The sequence below is a fragment of the Diabrotica undecimpunctata genome, chromosome 9, assembly GCF_040954645.1.
Source record: "Diabrotica undecimpunctata isolate CICGRU chromosome 9, icDiaUnde3, whole genome shotgun sequence".
In the NCBI taxonomy this organism is placed as follows: Eukaryota; Metazoa; Arthropoda; class Insecta; order Coleoptera; family Chrysomelidae; genus Diabrotica; species Diabrotica undecimpunctata.
This window is the reverse complement of record NC_092811.1, coordinates 92,635,414-92,651,594: the sequence shown is the minus strand read 5'-3', so window position 1 is coordinate 92,651,594 and position 16,181 is coordinate 92,635,414. Positions and strand designations below refer to the sequence as shown.

Below are 16,181 nucleotides of genomic sequence, written 5' to 3'. Positions count from 1 at the left end.
TTATATTTTTATTTAATTATCCTTTCTAAATGTTTCTAACTCCGACAGATGCTGCAAAGGCAGTGACTTTAGTTCAAGATGGTCGTAGCCAATATTATGCAGCTGAAATGTTGGGTGTTAGTCGATCTTCGGTTCAAAGAGCAGTTCGGCGTTTTAGCGACACCGGTAACTTCACAAGAAGACCAGGATCAGGTCGTAGAATGGTAACATCTGAAAGAGATGATCGATTTCTGGTCTCATCATGTTTGAGAAATCGGCATCTAACTTCAGTTGAACTGGCAAATCGTCTGAGAGGAGTGAGACATGTGGATGTAAGCAGATGGACAGTTCGTCGACGACTTGTAGAAGGTAATTTATTATCCAGAAGGCCAGCCCTATCTCCAATACTATCCATAGAACATCGCAGAGCTCGCCTTGCTTTTGCAAGTGAACATGAAAACTGGAGTGATGCTGATTGGAGCAATGTATTGTTCTCAGATGAGTCCAGATTTTGTCTAAGGTCACCAGACGGTCGAGAAAGGGTTTGGAGAAGACACGGAGAGCGATATTTTCAATGTAATATTGCGGAAAGAATAAGTTATTGGGGGACTCCGTTATGGTTTGGGCTGGTATCAGTTCAGAAGCCCATACTGATTTAGTTATTGTAGATAGAGGTTCTATGACTGCTGCAAGATACATAACAAGTATTTTAGATCAGCATGTGGTACCTTTTGCTCCTTTCATTAGACCTAATTTTATTTTTATGGACGACAACGCACGTCCTCACCGTGCTAGAATCGTCAACCAATATATAGAGGAGGTGGGAATTGTCCGTATGAACTGGCCAGCTTGCAGTCCCGTTCTCAATCCCATAGAATATCTATGGGATATGATGGGAAGACGTCTTCGAGCACGAGTACCCTGTCCAAACAACTTGGCTGAACTTACAGCGGCTCTTCAAGAAATATGGGACTAATTGGATCAATTTGATATCCAGAGGTTAATTACCTCAATGCCTAGACATGTACAGGCTGTTATCAGGGCCCGAGGGGGAAACACTAGATATTGATTTATTATCAATGTTTTTCTTAATTTCAGAAAGTTTTAAATATTCTTGTATTTTTGAGTTTTGGCGTATGTCTCTATAAATAAATGATTTTTTTGGATAATCTGTAAATAGTATTTTAATCTAACATATACTTTTACATATATACCTGATTTAAAATTAATATCTTCAAACGTTTTCTTTTTTCAGCAAATAATACCCATGGATCGATTTTTTTGCACCTGAGTGTAAAATTATTTTGAAATAATAGAGACTACAAAAAAAAATAAAATATTTGATATTGTTGTCTATGAGTGTATATATTAAAATAATTTACAATAACTATTTTATCACGTAATCATAAACAAATAAAAGAAAATATTGTAATTAGACTTCCGCGTTTCCGGTTAAAGGCATAAAATATCGTAATATTAAAAGAATTATTAAAATTTGGGAATTTTTATTCCCACTAATTAGCAAATGCTGTTATTTCATTTGATAATCAGATACTAAGAATTATCTGAAAAACGGAAACCGCTGTATTATATCTAATTTAGTAAGTTTTACTGGAACTTTTCGTGTATTTGATAAGATTACTTCCTTGTAAATAGATCATGCAATTGTGAGAGTAAACAGATACTATTTTAAGAAAAATGACATTTTATTTATATTTTTAGTAATTCAAATATTTATCTAGAAATTAAATCAAACTTAAGATGCTACATATGGTATTTTCTTCAGGCGTCTCCTTCAAATGTAAAGTGGAAATAACTATGGTAATTATTTCGAATCCTAAATTTGTGTATGAAAATTTAGTTAAACAAAACATTTTCATCAAGGAAGGCAAAAACACGAGAAATCGTAAAAAAAAATAATAGCAAGAAGATAATGATGTAAAATAATAAGGGAAACAGGATTTCAATAATTTAAAATTTTCCTTTGTTTTTCATTTTGAACATAAGCCTCAATCGTATAAACATTCGTTTGTTGGGAAGAAAAAGGCGTTTTTGATTAAATTAACGATATTTTATTCATCAAATTATGCGTCCACGGCGTGTACATAAATTTCATATTTTGTCATCATGCTGGTATTTCTACAAATTCGTGTATATGTTTAATATTAAAACATGTTCAATTAGTCTTGCAATAACACGTGGGAATAGTATGATCGTTTAGTAATTAAAATAATCCAACCTTGAAATTTTTACCGTTTTAAATTATGAGTTCTATGAGTACCTACATCGCAAGGTAAAGCAAGTATGATATCACTGAGGTTTTTCTTTTTTCAATGTAAGAAAATATTATGGATAACTACAGCTACGAATGAAAAAATTGCTAAAAGAAATAAAGCGACTATTTTAGAGAGTTACGTTGGTGAAGCGACACTTTGATATTATTAGATTATGTTTTGCTTTCGCCTTATTTAAAGTTCTTTTACTATCGGACGTTGTAGAGATCATTACAGCTTCTTTTATTCACAGGTAGCCTAAATAAATCGACTACAAGTTAATTTTAAATAAAATTAATCCTACAATGGAAAAACTCTCTGATTACCTGTACTCCTTATTCAGAGCGCTTAATGTTAATACAAATTAAAGAAAGACATAACTTAATAAATCATATTCAAGTCTATGCACCAACAGCAGATAAAGATGACAATGAAATAGAACAATTCTACAACGATTTAGAAGAAATGCTGAAAACAATAAAATAGCAACACACTAACATAATAATGGGCGATCTTAATGCCAAGGTGGGTTAAGGTAAGGTAGGAGAACAAGTAGGACACTATGGACTTGGAAACAGAAATGACAGAGGAGGTCGATTGATAAAATTTTGCCAAAGTGAAGACTTCGTAATAACAAACACCTTTTTCAAATTACCTCCTCGACGGTTATATACATGGACATCTCCACAATATACCAAAGAAAAAATAATGAGAAATCAAATAGACTACGTTATGATAGCAAGGAGGTATCGTAATGCTGTTAAATGTAATAAGACGTACTCAGGAGCTGATATAGGCTCAAATCATAATCCGGTAGTTACTGTGATAGAGGCGAGACCAAAAAAGATTAGAAGACCACACAGAAAGACACTAGATTTAAATAAACTTAGAAACAAAAATATACGACAAGAAACAGGAGAAGAAATAAATGAAAACCTCCGTTCAGTGCAGCAACAAATTAACGATACAAATAACGTTAACCAAAAATTAAAGTACATAAATACAGCTGTACAAACAGTAGGAAAGAAACATCTTACAAAAACAACAACAAAGAATAAGGTGTGGATGACAAAAGATATACTAGGCTTGATGGAATAAAGAATAGAAAGATGATAATTACCTAGACAAATACAAAGAAATAAACAAACACATAAAAAAGAAAATAAAAGAAGCCAAAGAGGCGTGGATTAATGAACAGTGTGAAGAAATGGAAACCTATGAGGAAAAGTACGATGCGTTTAATATGCACAAAAAAGTGAAAGAGATAACAGGAAGCATAAAGAAATGCCAAATAGGTAAACTTAAAGACAAAGATGGAAATCTTATTGTAGATCTAGAGAATAAAATAAAAAGATGGACAGAATACCTGAATGTATTATTTGAAGACGATAGAAACAACTTAACTCAGATAATCAATGCAACTGGGCCAGACATATTGAAAGAAGAAGTAGAATATGGAAAAGCAAGTGGACCTGCTGAAATTCCTACAGAACTGTTGAAGCTTTTGAATGATAAATCCGTATCCATAATATTACATTTATTCAATACAATATACAGTACTGGTATAATACCTCAAGAATGGTTGCTGTCTACGTTTGTCACCATACCGAAGAAAACTAAGGCAACACAATGTTCATCATTGAACATCATCAACAACATCATCGAACAATCTCCTTGATGAGTCATCTACTTAAAATATTTCTTAGAGTCATCCACAACCGAATCTATCAAAAGTTAAGATATCGATATTAACGGTACCTACACAGATGTGATTCAGAAAAGGATTAGGTACAAGAGAAGCTCTCTTTGCCTTAAACGTCCTAACACAGAGATGTTTAGATGTTAACCAAGAGGTACACGCAAGAGGTACAACCTGTTATAGACTTTGAAAAGGCCTTTGACAAAGTACGCCACAATAAACTCAAAGAAATCCTGGAGGGTAAGAACATCGACACCAGAGATATACAAATAATATTAAATCTGTACTGGAATCAGTGAGCTAATATAAAAATAGAATACCAAACATCGGACGAAATAGAAATCCGTAGAGGAGTACGACAGGGTCACCGCTCTTGTTTAATATCTACAGCGAACAAATATGCCAATAAGCTCTCTCACATGCAAACGAAGGGATAATAGTTAATAGAGAAGCTATCAATAACATTCGATGTGCTGACGATACTGTAATAATGGCAAGAACAGCGGAAGATCTACAACATCTAGTTGAAAGTATGAATGGGATATGTAATAACTACGGCATAAGGATGAACGTCAAAAAAACCAAATATATGACCTTCAGTAAGAATCCAATGCATGACACCAGTATCGCAATAAATGGTACCCAACTCGAAAAAGTAAGCGAATACAAATACTGGGGAACCCTCATCAATGAAACAGGTGACCAAAATCACGAGATAAAAAGACGTATTGAAATTGCCAGGTCTACCTTTATAAAAATGAAAAAATTATTTTGTAATCGTGATATTAGTATTCAGCTACCAACTAGAATGTTAAAATGCTATGTATTCAGTACTTTGCTTTACGGTGTTGAGGCATTGACTCTTAAACAGAAGAATGTTAAAAATCTTGACAGCTTTGAGATGTGGTGCTACCGCCGTATACTAAAAATAAGTTGGGTGGATAAAATTACAAATGAAGAAGTAATACGCAGAATAAATAACGATCCAGAAGTTATACTGAATATAAAAAAGAGAAAACTTGAATACTTAGGCCACCTGATGAGAGGACAAAAGTACACATTCCTACAAAATATAATGCAAGGAAAAATCCAAGGACGCAGAAATCCAGGCCGTAGAGGAATGTCCTGGATGAGAAATTTAAGAGAGTAGTTTGGCTGTACCACTAACTAATTACTCAAAACAGCAGTAAATAAAATTAGAATCGCCCTAATGATATCCAATCTTCGATAGGAGAGGCACTCAAAGAAGAAGAAGATTTCGATTATTATTCTGCGCATTACATTACATAATAAGGTAAGTATTCCAGTTTTCTCTTTCTCACTTTTGGTATTTTCGCTCTTTTTGGATGCCAGTAAACTAACTGTCAAAGATTTTTGACTTTTGAAATATAATGCCGAAAGAGGACATAGGCAATGATGGGCAAGTATAGCCGAGTATACCCTCTATGTACACAGTCGAGCTCGCGCTTTAATCGCCGATTATGAAGAGGGGCCATATATTATCATTAGGACTTATACTACGACTATACGGAGGATAAAATATCACTTCCAAGTTTTCAGTGGAGACAAATTTCCACATGAATTGTATTGTATGGGAGTTGCATTATCCTGAGAACGATTCTGCGTTTCTTATTTATTTTTCGAAATTTTTGAGAATACTTTCGGTAAACAAATAGTTGTGTCTCACTCCGCATTTACGGTTCTATAATCTTCTAATGGAATAGTAGCCACATCTACAGTTTTCGAAATAAAACAGGCGATCGTTTTATTTAAAACACCGGGATATCGTGTGACTTTTATTGGTTTTGATTCGTCTTGAAACACCCTAACTATTTACGATAATTTTGTATCTAAAAACACGAGGGCGCCAATGTGGCTCATATGTTTTTTAAGTGCCCCCTCCTTTCTTAGGGACTATATTGAAACATTTACCAAAAGCAGGCATTCAACGCACTTTCAAACTAAACACACATAAATACAATTTTTTCATTTCCTTCCAACCGTTGTTAATTTTAAGTTAATTTATAGTCAATAAAAAACGTTTAAATTCAAAAATATTCTCCCATATAATTAAATATCACATCTGTTCTAACACATCTAGTGCTGTACAATAAACACACACTCTCTCTCCAATGGCGCTACAACCCAAATCGAACCTTGTCCTCCTCCAAAGTATGCTTCCAACCTTGCCGGTCCCGCGCCGATCTTCTCCAAGTTCTCATACAACAAACAAACTAACCGTTGATTTTCTTTGGTTTCTGGATCGTATAATAATAAATAATGTTGTGTATCGTTTTATTGGAAACACTTAACATTGCACGCCTTTTGTTGGTTTTGCTTCGTCTTAAAACACGCCGTTGATTGTTCTTTGGTTTTTGGAGTGTACGTAAAAATCCAACTTTTATCGTCTTTAATAATGTTGTGTATCGTTATATTGAAAACACCGTGATATCGCGTGACTTTTGTTGGTTTTGCTTGGTCTTGAAATATCCTAACCGTTGATTGTTCTTTGGTTTCTGGATTGTATCTGATTTGTTTTTTTGGTTTATCTAATTTGGTTTCTGATTGTAAATACAACTTTTATCATGTGTAATAAAGTTGTGTACCTAATATTATGTCCCTCAGTTGAATCGTTTGTATGTTGTTTTTGCACGATGTAATACAGATCATTGTCTGGTGATCTCAACAGTGAGGGCTAGAATTTCAAACACCAGTACACCAGTAAATAAAATAAAATGGATAGAACAAAATGGAATGTGCAAAAGCTGAGAGATGTGACAATTGCAGAACGTGACTTCTTCTTTTAGTATTGGCAAATGAAAACATCACGACTCCTACTGAACCAGAATAAAAGAAGACTTTGAACAGCGGCGAAAGATGAAATAGTTTGACGATGAATGCAAGAATGAAAAGAAAAAATAAAGCCTACAGAAAGATGCTTACCTGAGGAACTAGAACAACTGTAGAGAAATACCAGAAAAAAAGAAGAGAAAAAAGAGGATACACAAAAGAAAAAAACGAAACCACTTATAAGGAACTTAAATATATAGAAAACCTCACCAGAGAGAAGGAATTCAGAGCATTCTATAAGAAAGTTAACATCAACAGAAAAGAAGTCAAGGCAATCACAAGACAATACAGGTTTCAGAATGGTGACCTATTGACAACCAGGAAATGTATTAAAAGATGGATGGAATACTTTAACCAGGCACTTAATATAGAGGAGGAAGAAGAAAACCTGAAAGACGAAAGAGATGAGGTAAAGGGAACAGACTTAAAGTTAAAATGCAGTTAAAAAACTAGCCAGAAACAAATCACCCGGAATAGATAATCTCCCAACTGAACTATATAAAGACGGCGGTCACGATGGCATTACAGCAGCTTATAAAAGAAATATGGACACAGAAATCCCTCCTCAACGATTGGAATTTTGAAACACTTTGCACTATACACAAAAAAGGAGATATCTTTGAATGCTCTAACTACAGAGGAATTACGCTTCTAAATGCAGCGTATAAAATATTTTCCACAGTACTATGTCACCGTATGACACCATTATGCAGAACGGATAGTAGGAAAATACCAGGCTGGTTTCAGAGGTGGTAAATCGACAATTCATTAAATTGCAACCCTGAAACAGATGTTAGAAAAAACACTGGAATATGGCATAAATACTTATCATATATTTATAGACTACAAAGCAGCCTACGACTCTGTAAATAGAAGAGAAATGTTCAGAGCAATAAAAGAGCTAGGAATACCAAATCAGTTGGTAAATCTAACAAAACTAACTCTTCAGAAAGTTAAGTGTAGAGTACGAATTCAGGGGAACTGTCTGAAACTTTTAAAACAAATAACGGGCTGCGCCAATAGAGGTTGTGCCGGTTGGGGCTGGGAAAATTTTATTGACCGTGAGAAAAAGCAGCATCCTTTGATGTTTGCACCTGCTCAGGTGTTCAAGTGACGTCACGCTCACTGACAAGTCGAGTCATTTCTTCTTTTCGTCTCTTTTCGTCTTCTTTTTTCGTCAAGTTATCTGTTTTTCGTCTCACGTCACCTTCTTCTTTTAACTAATTGAACTTCCACTGGTTGACATGGGAACCCAATATTTTATTCACTACTACATATAAGCTTGCGTTCTTTCGTCTAGTGCTCGACACAGATCTTTCGCCCAGTACTCTACATAGGTCTACGATTCTTTCCTCCAGTGCTGTACATAGGTCTACGATTATTTCCTGCAATGCTCTATACACCTCTACGAATCTTTCGTCCACGGCTAGACACAGGTCGCTAATCATCGTACGACCCCACTGCCCAAATTAGATAACCAATATTTTCTTCTTTTTGTCCATCGTCTCCTTTTAGAGCATTTAGATGCTGATGTATACAAGGTAAGGTGAGAAAATACAATTCCTGTTACAGTGATAGTGGGATATGATCACAGACGGTTCTTCGATAACCATCAGGCAACAATTCCCCGATTCATGTTAAAACATACAGAAAACACTTTACGTACTCAACTCAATAAGTGACAGCCCGGTTTGTAAGCGAGTCTGGCAGAGAGGGTGACCGACCCTCTCTCCTGTATACTATTCTATCTAGCTCTAGAAAAATTAATATGGTATTAATATTGTTGGGAGAATGGAAAACGTTGTACGAAAGGCGTATATAGCATTAAAAGAATCATCTACAAAAATTGGTTTAATAATAAACACCAAAAAAAAACGAAGTATATGAAAATAAGCACGCAACCACAGATCCTACGACCACTTGTTATAGAAAGCGACGTCATCGAAGCAGTGAACGAATTTGTATACCTGGGAGTGCATTTTAACACTGAAAATAATACTACCGGAGAGACAAACCGCAGAATCTCCTCCTTAAATTTACAATTATATCGAGAAATAAAAAAATAAAACTGTACAAAACATAGGTACGCCCAGTCCTAACATATGGTTCGGAGACCTGGACACTAACAAAAAGTCATGAAAACGTGTTAGGATGTTTCGAAAGAAAAGTACTAAAGTAAAAGTACTATGGAGCAGTGAATTTGGAGTGACGAAAAGATGATACAATTTCGAACTTTATAGAATATACCAGGAACCTAATATCGTAAAACACATTAAGATAGGAGGTCTGAGGTGGATAGGGCATGTAATGCGGTGGAACAAAATGTCCCAGCTAGAAAAACGCTTCTTGATAGACCCATTGGTCAGAGAAGAAGAGAAAGACCCAGAACAAGGGAATACGTGGCGCAGGGTGGGTTGTAGAGCCAGAATGATGATGATACAAGCCTGTTTTTATCTTCAGTTGAATTGTGTGGGATTAAATGCGAACAAAATTATTTAAACCAAAGTGATGCCGTTCAATTTTATTTATTCGTTTCATATTCAGATCCAAACATCAATGAATTTTCCTACATGTCGATCTGTATTATCATTTCTCGTACATCATCAATATTTGCTGCTGGTTTTAATGTTGTCGGTCGACTTCTGGTCGACGAAACTGATCACTTCAACTACTCCTAGTGCACAAACGTTAAACTTTAGAAATGTTTATGTCAATCATGTCGTAACTACAGTGCCACATACCGAAATGTAAGCGGTAACCTTCGAATATGGCTTCAGTATATGAAATTTTCTTTGTCTATTTTGTACAGTTTTGAGTTCTTCTATTCTTCTACGAGTATATCGGTTTCAACTACTTCGTTTACTGAGAACACCTTGTTATTGAAGATTTGAGAAGCCATCAGATCTTCAAAAATAATCTCTTGCTAATCTGTTGACGTGAATTTTTTTTCGTACTTCGTCATTTATCTAAGAATTTTTCTTGCGGTTTCTATTCTTTTAATGCATTTTTACAAATTATATTCGAATTATATAAAGTAAATAATGTGAAAAGGATATATATCAGTTTACGATACACTGCTGACATCTGATAAGAGGTTGAGCGAACTGAACAAATATGCTGGAAAAAGATGGAGAAAACATGCTAACTGATTATGTCTAAAAGTGAATAGAATATGACACAGCATATAGAAATAATCTAAAACAGTAAATTAAAGTTGTGAGTCTTACCTGTTGAATTTGTATATTGTTTCCAAGTTGCTAAAGAGATGCGACAAATGTTGAGCAAGGGGACATTCCGGGTCCGATTTCCAGGGTTCCAAATATCCCTGTAACAAAAAATGCCATTAAATCAGTAAACTTCAGTAATCAGTATATACATCATAATTTTTAATTATTAAAAAATAAAATTGTTTAAACGACTCGCAAGTTTCTCTCTCGCTCCTTTATCTATATCTGTAATCTTTCCATATCTGTTCTTTCATAATCTAAAGCAGGCTGTCAAACTCCTCTTTGAAATGTGAATTTGAAACGAAACCAGCATATAAAATTATAATATACTTTATAAACCATACGGAAAAAGTTTGTATATGCGACAATGCAACACTTTCATAAAAATTTTGAGCGTGTGACTCATTAAACTGATACGTCGATAGTCGCTACACTGTCTGGCATTTTTTTTTTGGGAATTGTTTTAAATATTGATTCGAACCAGTTGTCTGGTAATTTACCGCTGCTGTATATCTTGTTAAAGAAAGTGATAATCGCAACGTTTTCATCATCTAATAGTAGTAACAATTGAGGAGTTTGCTGTAAAAAGGATGCAGCTCTGTATTTGGTAATTGTTAAGAAATTGAAAAAAAAACTGTTTTTTAATAAAAGTTTTTATTTTAACCCGAAAGACATAATATCAATCGATGACAAACTAATTTAGTCAATACGTGAGACTATTTTCTCTCTTTTATTCGATTACAACAATCAAACGACTATGGTTTGCTTACTACACAAATTCGAAAAAATCTGTATAAAGAAACAGGTTGGTGTCAAAAAAATAGCATTAAAAAAAAAAAAAAAAAGAAAACATTAAACACACGGGCAAACACATCCTTCATTCATCTACCTGGTCGTCATCATCCGTTCCAGATGATTCTGTTTTCTGGTTCTCTGCCATGGCTGCATCACTTGTGAAACGGGTGTAAAAAGCCATTTAGTCCATAGGAACGAATCGTGTTGCCAACTGCATTACATCTGCATATTTGGCTTTTTTGACAGGTATATGATTGCAATAGACAGGAATATCAGAAGAAACTGCGAGGTCGCTGTCAAGGTTTTTCAATGTTTGGAATAAGTGAAAACTCGAAACGCCAGTAGATATACTAACTTTAATACCATCTAAATGTTCATTGCTGTAATGGAAAATTCGGTATTTATAAATCTGGAATCTTTGCTTTTCTGTATCTGAGATAACTTTTTTAAAACATCCTTCATAGTTACCACTAAAGTTCAAGATCATATTTTGTTTTACCAGAATGGAAATAAACTGTTTGGATGATTGTTTAACAAAATCAGCATATTGTTGGGGGCTAAAAACGTAGTCCTTCTTCCTTAGAAACATCTCAATAACTCCAAAGCAGCGATCACAGGGAAGAAAGCTATGTCCTGGCTCAGGAAAGCGGTGCTATATCTTGTCAATAGAGCTAGTTCTCACCAGCAAATACAGAAACTGAATCATTACTGAGTTTTTGTTTTGTGCAGCAGCGTTATCCGAGAAAAGGTATAAAACTTTAATATTTTTAGGGAGTATATTTTTTATATAGTGGTACAAAAATTAAACTACCTCTTTTGGTGACTTTCGAGCCGTAGTTTCTTCATACATATAAAAGTGTGCTTAATTTGTCTTACCAGAATGGACGCAGAATTTGTATGTCCACAACTGGCGTTTGTAGAAGGCTACATCAGCAGGAATTTTTGGAAGTGGAAGGTTTTGTTGGAAGTCAAAGATTAGAACCTCCACTTTGTCGCTATGCTTACACAATGTGGTTTTCTCCTTTTGCTCCTTGAAAAACAAATCGGCCTTACTTTGATGCAACTTCTTTTCGGCTGCTAAAACTTTTCGTTCATTTTCGTCGAGCGTCCCATCTTTTCGTCGAGCGAGTTTGTTATCTAAGACATCACATTTTTTTGCACGTATCTGATCGAGGTAAGCCAAACTTGTAGTTGAAGTTTTCTTTGAAGTATCGATAGTAGAAGTAATAGGGAACTTTGGGTTTATATTTAGGATTGCTAACACTTTCTAGTTCGTAAAGTTCCAAATAGAGTTGATGCATCTTTGTTGATTTGTTTCTACTATAATGCGATTCACGCCTTGGAAAGCTCTGGATGTGCATGTTCACACTTTTTGAGTGTTTCGTTAGATTTTTGGTTGAGTCTATTTGTATGCTTTCCTTTGTTACTAGGTGGCGCTGAAATATCTCTGTCACGAAAAGCAATGAGATCTAGACGTTTCCTTTATATGCCGTGGATTGAACCAAAAGCATGTTTACAAACTCATTTGGATAGCTTACCCAGCTTTATAAAGTATTTGTGGGAACAAGTGCGGTCTTGCCTTTCATTAGTCATTTTTTGAGTTCTTTGAATAGTATTAGTTTCAATCAACCCTCCCAAATAGGTATTTTGCAAATATTTGTTCTATTTTGTTAAACTTTTGTAAGATAACTTTTCTTGTTTCTTCGTCCACATTCTGAAAACACTTGTACCTGCAGTTGAGTTCGATTCAATTAATCTCGGTCCCTTCTGTATTCCTTTCCAGTTTGTATACATTTTCCCTTCTGCAATAGCCTTTTTTCATATTTCTTTTCCAGAGAGTGGGGTTGGCACTTTTTTGGTTACAGGAACAACTGGAGGCTCTTCCGTGGGTTCCATGTTGACAACAGGTTCAATGTGGTGTTTTTTTACAGATACGTTTTTTCTTTGGATGCTTCCTCCTATCTGAAGGTCCTGCGACATCACTATTAAAACAAGTTTCATCAGAACTTGTAGGTTCATAGTCTGACTCAGTAGCGCTAAACGGATCTGACTCGGTTTCACTCATTTTTACAGGACGTTAAATTTTTACACGAACAATTAAACCGCATAAAAACGCACGCCACGCAGTAATGATAGCGACTAACCTAACCTAACCTAACCCTCTTATCTATGCTAACAAGTCAAAACAAATCAGCTGCCCTGTCGGCCCAGTGCCAAAAGAAGATGACCTTGCATTTCACAAAAATCACCGAATATTCACAATCGTTTGCTGCAAAAAGGATGCAGGTCCGGAGCTGCACCATTCTTGCACCAAATGTCAAGTCGAGTCAAGTCAAATTTATTGATCACATGCGACATTATACAACGTACATGTATATGTATATGTACATATACATATAATGACTGAGGAGACAGATCCATAAAGACGTATAATTCCTTTATTTATTATCGGATCTGCAACGTTCTTATACCAGTCAATCCGCCAATTTTTTTGAATTATGGCATCTGTTTCCACCTAAAACGGTCTAAATATGGAGCTGCATCCTTCTTACAGCAAACTCCTCAATTCTACAAGTATTTCGTCAGGACCAGAAGCTGACACCCCTGCTTTGGAGTATTATCTTGGCTCTCATAGTAGACATCGACAGTATTTTTTTCTATTCTCTTTGAAGCTAATAATCGAATTCAGCACTAACCGATAGACACAGAAAAATAATTAAATTAATTTAATTACGATAAGGTAAATAAGAGCGGAGAAAATAACAGATATAAAAATATCTTACAGAATTAAACTATAAAGTGTGAAAAGGTGTTAGATGAGAATATTTTTAACATTTTAGTGTTTTGGTGTCATTAGGTGTAGCATGACAAAATGGTCTGAAACGTCAGAAAAAACTGAAATTCATCGGTACAAGTCAACTTGTATCTACATAATTCGTTTTCCTTCGTAAATATTTCCATAATCAAACTTGTTAATTTAAATACTGTCGCATAACTACAAGCCCCTGCATTTTTTTGTTCTATAACTTAGGTCTTATGACAACAAAAATATTCTACTCGACAGACGAACAAAAAAGGATTAAATACAAAATTGCAACACATTTTATGTAAGATGCAGGCACTTATTATATTTGCAAATGTGATCACGGGACGTATATACATTGAAATTATGTGTTTGTGTGTGCGTGTGGTGTCTGCTAAGTTTTTGCATGGGTGTACGTCATAAACGTATCATTATGATATCAAATGTAAAAAATCGCGACTGTGGCGACTGTGTGCGGAAAAATGCAAATTTATAACAAGCGCGGTCTGGCTCATTGACATTAATATTCGCTAATAAGTAAAACTACTCCTTGAATGTAATTTAATCAAGAAAAAGAGAATTAAATATTATACTATGAAATCCCTGAGCAACATTGTGGGAATATATTCACATCAGATTTTAATGAAATAACGTTCGTGAAGCAGAAAACATAACAAAAGTGTCTATAATATGTTTTAATTAGTATTTTCAATATTTGAAAGGATTTTGGAAATCAAAAATTTGGAAATGACATTACTATAATCTTTTTACAAGCTAATTGTCAATTCTAATTGCAATTTAAGGAAATTTACAGCACGGGCGGTACAAACAAAATGTATTTTAATAGTGTCTGCCGCTAAAAACGTGAATTTAAGACTTTTAACTATGCCTACTGGTATTAAGGAAATAATTTCTACTTTTGGCTTAACCATAAATATTAATGAATTTACTAGAATCACAACTAGATCAGCAACTTGTTTAGATAACATCTTAACAAACATAAGCACTGAGATAGTTGGTTGCAGAATTGTGGACCCATGTATTTCTGATCATCTTGCTCAATTTCTCTACTTAAAAATAAAATCTGATAAAAATCATAGTGCTAATACATACAGAAGACATATAACAAGTAATGGCATCCTGATGTTAAAACAGTCGTTAAACAACGTTGACTGGGCTTCAGTTGTTTCTCTCAAAACAGCAAGAGAATTAGCTCAATTTATTACCGAAATATATGTAAAGTTAACTGAAATTAATTTTACATTAAAAAATCACAAACTCATAGTAAAGCTCCAATTTCTTGGTTTGATGATGAACTAATAGAAATGTGACAAAATCTTTCCACAGTCAAGATAATTGCTGATGTTACAAAGGAATATAGTGAGTATAAAAAATTTAAGAAGCACTATAAATCAACAATATCATTAAAGAAACAACTGGCTTATGAGAATTTCTTTTCCAATTCAGAAAATATATCTCGTGATAGTTGGAAAGTTATAAATTATCACAGAAATAAATTTCAAAACAAAAAAGTCTGTCCAAGCGCGATTACATCAAACGATTTCAATAATTACTTTACTTGAGTGGTTAAACATATTAGAAGTTCTTTTAATTCTACAAATGAAAATGTAGCCATAGATTTTTTGAAAGATGTACACTCTCCTTGCGACTCTTTATTTTTATTACCTGTTAGTGATACTGAAATCAGGAATGTTTTGCATAGATTGAAAAATTCACACTGCATCGATTTTTATTTCTTAAACAAAAAAATAATTATGGAAACAATCGATATAATTATTGACAAATTAAGTATACTTTATAATAATTGTCTTACTGAAGGGATTTTCCCAGATGTTTTAAAAATAACAAAAGTGCTACCAGTGTTCAAAAAGGGAGCTTTAGATGAAATTGGAAATTATCGTCCCATCTCAATCATTCCCATTTTCGGCAAAATTTTTGAGAATATTCTAAATGCTCGTTTGGTAGAATATATAGAAAAACACAAAATACTTCACTGTAATCAATATGGCTTTAGAAAAAAGTGAGAGAAAAAGAGCTATACAGAAAATTGTGAGAGATATAGTTGATGGCTTGGAGGAAGGTTATTTTGTGTCTTTGACATTGTGTGACTTATCCAAAGCTTTTGACTGTATTTCGCATGAATTACTGTTTAAAAAAATGCATAAATACGGTATTAGGGGAAACACTCTTAATCTATTTAGATCATACCTAACAAATAGAAAACAGGCAGTTTTTCTTAATAACAGCTATTCTGAGTTTAACACTATCGAATATGGTGTACCTCAAGATTCGATATTAGGACCCACTTTGTTTCTTATTTATCTAAACGATTTATTTCACTACACTTTTCCTATAAAATGTGTTTGCTTCGCAGATGATATAACTCTCATAAATACTGATATTAATCAGAATAATTTAAAAATTAAATAGATACCCAGAAAGCAAAAAACTGGTTTGCACATAATGGGCTAAAGCTAAATGAAGAGAAAAATATGAATTTGATTTTTAGTTCCGATTGGAAGTATATCTCAAGA

The 16,181-nt window shown here is 34.1% G+C and overlaps 1 protein-coding gene across 7 annotated transcripts in view; it reads right to left on the bottom strand.

Annotated features, from left to right (window-relative positions):
- LOC140450298 (uncharacterized) overlaps nucleotides 1-16,181 on the bottom strand; it is a 657,231-nt gene that overhangs the window by 32,624 nt on the left and 608,426 nt on the right. For all 7 annotated transcript variants that reach the window (XM_072543842.1, XM_072543847.1, XM_072543844.1 and 4 more), the window contains exon 5: nucleotides 10,029-10,126. In XM_072543842.1, the coding sequence (XP_072399943.1) occupies nucleotides 10,029-10,126 (98 nt within the window). The remainder of the gene's footprint in view (nucleotides 1-10,028; nucleotides 10,127-16,181) is intronic.